The 5,000-nt window shown below is 47.9% G+C and overlaps 1 protein-coding gene across 1 annotated transcript in view; it reads left to right on the forward strand.

The window, feature by feature from the left end:
• The window catches only part of LOC143029947 (peroxidase-like), an 85,133-nt gene that overhangs the window by 61,776 nt on the left and 18,357 nt on the right, over positions 1-5,000 (forward strand). Inside the window, exon 6 of the mRNA XM_076193158.1 lies at positions 2,687-2,795. Coding sequence (XP_076049273.1) covers positions 2,687-2,795 — 109 coding nt within the window. The remainder of the gene's footprint in view (positions 1-2,686; positions 2,796-5,000) is intronic.

Below are 5,000 nucleotides of genomic sequence, written 5' to 3' on the forward strand. Positions count from 1 at the left end.
TAATCCTCAAAATACTTCTCAAACACTTCATCTCAAACACCTTTAAAGTCCTCCTTTTTGCCTCTCAAAAGTACAAGTCTCCTCGTACATTGACGAAGGCACAATCCCCCCTTCATATAATCCTCTTTGCATTCATTCTCAGATACATATTCATCTTGGTATTTTGTAATCTCCCAAGACATTTGCTTGCTTCCTTCGCTCTAGAGTTTACCACTACTAATAACCCCACATTTTCTATTGCATGCGACTCTAAATATTTGGAACTATTCACTTCCAGCTCTTTCCTTTAAGACTTTCTTTCAACTCTGTCATCCTCTCCCTTTGTACATATCAGCACCTTACTTTTACTCACATTTACCTTCAACTTTCTCCTGTTGCATACCTTCCTTTTCTTCACTAACTTAGCCTCTCCTCTGACCTAGCAAGCACAAAGTCGTCAGCAAACAATTGGCTTACCAGCCACTTCCTTCCACTCTAACAATCTCCAGTCCCTTGCCCATCACCCTCGCATTGACTTCCCGTAGCTCTACATCCACGTACACATTGAACAACCATGGCGACATGACATAGCACTAATGCAGCCCCAGCTTCACTTCAGACTACTCACTCTCACAATTCTCAATCATAATACAAATTATTATGCATGTGAAAATTTTTACTGCCCTTAATAGCGTTCCTCCAATCCATCTACAATACTTCCCACAGTGCCTCTCTATCATATCATAAACCTTCAAGAAATTCATAAAAAAAACAAGATATCCTTATTTGTTGCCAAAAACTTGTCTGAAATCTGCCTTACCGCAAGAATTTTATGAACTAATCTCATCCTTTCCTAAACCCACACTATTCTCCACCACTTTTTCCAGTTTACTTCATCTAATCCTCTTAATCAACACCCTACGCCCAACAAACTAATTAATCTCAAACTAGTACATTTGCATTTGTCCTTTTCTATGTAAAGCGGAACATTAGAATCGCAACTTTAGTCCTGCACACTTCTTTCTATTAGACACACACCAAACAACCTCGCTAGCCAATATACTATAGTCATACCTCCCTTTTGACACTCCGCATGACACCCATCTAAACCTCACCAGCTCTCATAATTTTCGAAGCTCCTTGCATCTCGTCTTTTCCTCTATCCCTCTCATCTTCTTCTTCCGTCGATATAATCTTCTTCTGCTGCCACCACTCGTACCTTCCTGACGTCATCCACACTCGACAATTCTAAAACAAGCTTCCCATCTTCCGCTTACCCCCCTTGTTTCCATTAAAATCTGTCTAGCTGTACCTTCTACCATTTCCTTTGTGATAACCCACCCCCTCAATTTTAACTTAATTTCAAAACGGCTTTTAATTTTTTTTCCTAAAATTGCCATGTTTCTATCCATTTTTACATATGCTCTCCTCATTGCCTCACCTTATGTTTTGCTTCTTCTCTCTTCTTGTATCTTTCGTACGCTTCCTTAGTCCCACCTTGTAATCAATCCACACATGCTTGCTTCTCTTCAATTACTGCCTTCACCTTGTTCCACCATTCATTACCCTTCCTTATCCTCGTTCCACATACCATCTTTACACAGTCACTTGAAACAAAAGGGTTAATGATAGTTTCACGCATACGTCTAAAAAACGGTAAAATAATGAGGTATATACCATACCATATACCAAGGCTTTTTCCCCCTTCCAAGGGAGGTAGCCAAAAAGGGAAAGGCATAAAAACACTCCCACCCATTTCATCCCTAAATACACTCCACACCCCTCCCACCCTTCCTCTCATCTGAGCACCTCCTGGATGACGGGTCATCCCTGCACCCTGCCCACCGCCCTGGGTCAGAAGCAGTGTCGCAAGACACAGTACATCCACAGCGAGGCCGCTTCATTTAATCGGCGACCCCCCCCTCTCCGTCCCCCTTTGCATATAAGGCGAGGACGGGGAGAAATCCCTTCGGGCTGCGTCAAAATTTACTCACACATACTACCCCACCCCCCACTTCCCCGCCCATTCCTCCTCATGCAGTCACAACATCATCCATATACAACCATTCTCCACTCACCTCTGTCTTCCGTCCTCTCCCTTCCTTCCTCAACAGACATTCCCCTCTTCCCCAAAGCCCTCTTCACCCCATCCATCCACCTCATCCTAGGACGTCCCCTCATGTTCACTCCCTCCACATCTGCCTTCCATACCTCTTTTACTAGTCTTTCTTCACTCATTCTTTCCATGTGTCCAAACCATCCTAATATTCTTTCATCAACCCTCTCTCCCAAATCCTTTTTCACCCCTGCTCTCCTCCTCACCTCCTCATTTCTCACACTATCTAGCCTAGTAACTCCCATCATACTTCTCAGACACCTCATCTCAAACACATTCAAACTCCTTCTCTCTTCTTCTCTTATGTTCCACGTTTCTGCCCCATGAATGTTTGGGTCTATATTCTAAAGGTCCAGAGTAAATTTTCTGGATTCGTCCCTAACACGGAATCCTTTGCCCCTTAAACCCTTGGTTAATACCATGGTGAAGACCTGAAAACCAATCTTGCAAGTTTTATGAAGACTGCTTCTTGCAAGACTGGCTCGCAGGCAAAACTTTCAAGAATCTTGTTACAGTTTTTTTTTTTTTATATTGTTACGCTCTTCATCCCAGCACCATTACAATGTGTCCATAATTGTCCCCTGAATAAAGGGCCCGGCCACAAGCCTCACAGATGCCGCCCCTGCTCTTCTTGGAGGGCCTACCCTGAGTGTGCCCCGATTCCATCAGAGGAGCACTCAAAGTGCATAGAATTCATCAGGTGAGTCACAACTTACTGTGAAGAGAGTTGTTCAACTTAACTGGCGAGAACACTAGTGTTGAAAATAGTTCACGAATGTGGTAATCATTGAAACGGTTTCAAAAGTATATTTGCAGGAGTGTGCAAACACAATTTATTTTCAGGAAAGCGTTGCTAAGATGAAGGGAAAGTGAGTCGGAGAAAAAGACGAAGGAAAAAGAGAAAGGAAAGAATAAAGCGAGAGTTAGAGAATGAGGGAGTGAGAAGCACAGAGAAGGAGCAAAATGGAGGGAGGGAGCGAGAGGCAGAGACGGAGGGAGCGAGAGGCAGAAACGGAGGGAGGGAGCGAGCGAGAGCCAGCGAGGAAGGGAGGAATAAGTAGGCAATCAAGGAGGGAAGGAACGATAGGCAGACAGGAAGGGAGGGAGCGATAGGCAGGCAGTCGGGGAGGAAGGGAAGGAGCAATAGGCGAGGAGGAAGGGAGGGAGCAATAGGCGAGGAGGAAGGGAGGGAGCAATAGGCCAGGAGGAAGGGAGGGAGCAATAGGTGAGGAGGAAGGGAGGGAACAATAGGCAGGCAGGCAGGCAGGGAGAGAACGATAGGCAGGAAGGGAGGTAGCGATAGGCAGGGAGGAAATAAGGGAGCTAATTGCAGGCAGGGAGGGAGGGAGCGACAGGCAGGAAGGGAGGGAGGGAGCGGTAGGCAGGAAGGGAGTGAGTGAGTGATAAGCAGGCAGGCAGGGAGGGAGGGAGTGATAGGCAGGCAGGGAGGGAGGGATGAGAGGTAGGGAGTGATAGGCAGGAAGAAGGAAAGGGAAAGAGCGATAGGTAGGCAGTCAGGGAGAGAGGGAGCTATAGGCAGGCAGGCACGAAGGGAGGGAAGGGAGTGATAGGCAGAAAGAGAGGGAGGGAGCAATATGAAGGCAGGGACGGACGGACGGAGCGATAGGGAGGCGTGGAGAGATGAAAGAAACGATAGGCAGGGAAGGAGGAAGGGAGGGAAGGAAGGAAAGCGATAAGTAGGCAAGAAGGGGCAGATGGAGGGAACTATAGGCACGGAGATGTGGAGGGAGGCAGGCAGGCAGGGAGCTATGGACCAACAGACAAGCAGGTCGGGAGGAAGGGAGGGAGCGATACACAGGGAGGGAGGGAGCTGAGAGAGAAAGGGAGTAAGAGAGAGAGAGAGAGAGAGAGAAGGAACCGGAAAGAGCGAGAGAGAGGGGAACAGGAGATAGCGAGAGGACTAGAGAGGGAAAGAGTGAGGGGAGAAAACGAGAGAGAGGGAGACAAATAGGATGCAACAGGGTTATTACATAAGAGGGGGACTTAATGTGGGCAAGAAATACCTTGGTGTTGATTTAGTTTTATTAAGAATATGATATGGCGATTACAGGTCAGGATGTCAGGCGAGAGAAAGTTTCCCACCTAGGCAGGCCTTCCGTCAGGGCCTTGACCCGGACAGACCTTCTGTCAGGTCCTTGACCTGGACAGACCTTCTGTCAGGTCCTTGACCTGGACAGACCTTCTGCCGGGTACTTGACCTGGACAGACCTTCTGCCGGGTACTTGACCTGGACAGACCTTCTGCCGGGTACTTGACCTGGACAGACCTTCTGCCGGGTACTTGACCTGGACAGACCCATGCCGGGTCCTTGACCTGGACAGACCCATGCCGGGTCCTTGACCTGGACAGACCCATGCCGGGTCCTTGACCTGGACAGACCCATGCCGGGTCCTTGACCTGGACAGACCCATGCCGGGTCCTTGACCTGGACAGACCCATGCCGGGTACTTGACCTGGACAGGCCCATGCCGGGTACTTGACCTGGACAGGCCCATGCCGGGTACTTGACCTGGACAGGCCCATGCCGGGTACTTGACCTGGACAGACCTATGCTGGGTACTAGTCCTCGGCAGTCCTATTTTATGACGGGCATAGCCGTCGTTACAAGTACGAGGGGTGCTGTTGTTGTGAGTTCCCGTATGGGAGATGTTATAAAACGAGTGTTAGATCCTTTGTATGGGGTTTAATTATATGATTGGTGGGCGTGGTTAGATATGGCGCATATATAGAAGTTACTGCAATAGTGTAATGTAATTGGGGTAGGTATGAGAAAGGGTTCAATGCATCTGTCTGGTGATATTAGGAATCTCGCGTTGATGCTGCAGGGGCGTTGTTTGTCTTAGTTTACATCACTGAGTCGAGCTGTTTTACGATTGAGGAATTT

This window comes from Oratosquilla oratoria, chromosome 11 (assembly GCF_046742065.1).
Source record: "Oratosquilla oratoria isolate Oo_2021 chromosome 11, ASM4674206v1, whole genome shotgun sequence".
In the NCBI taxonomy this organism is placed as follows: Eukaryota; Metazoa; Arthropoda; class Malacostraca; order Stomatopoda; family Squillidae; genus Oratosquilla; species Oratosquilla oratoria.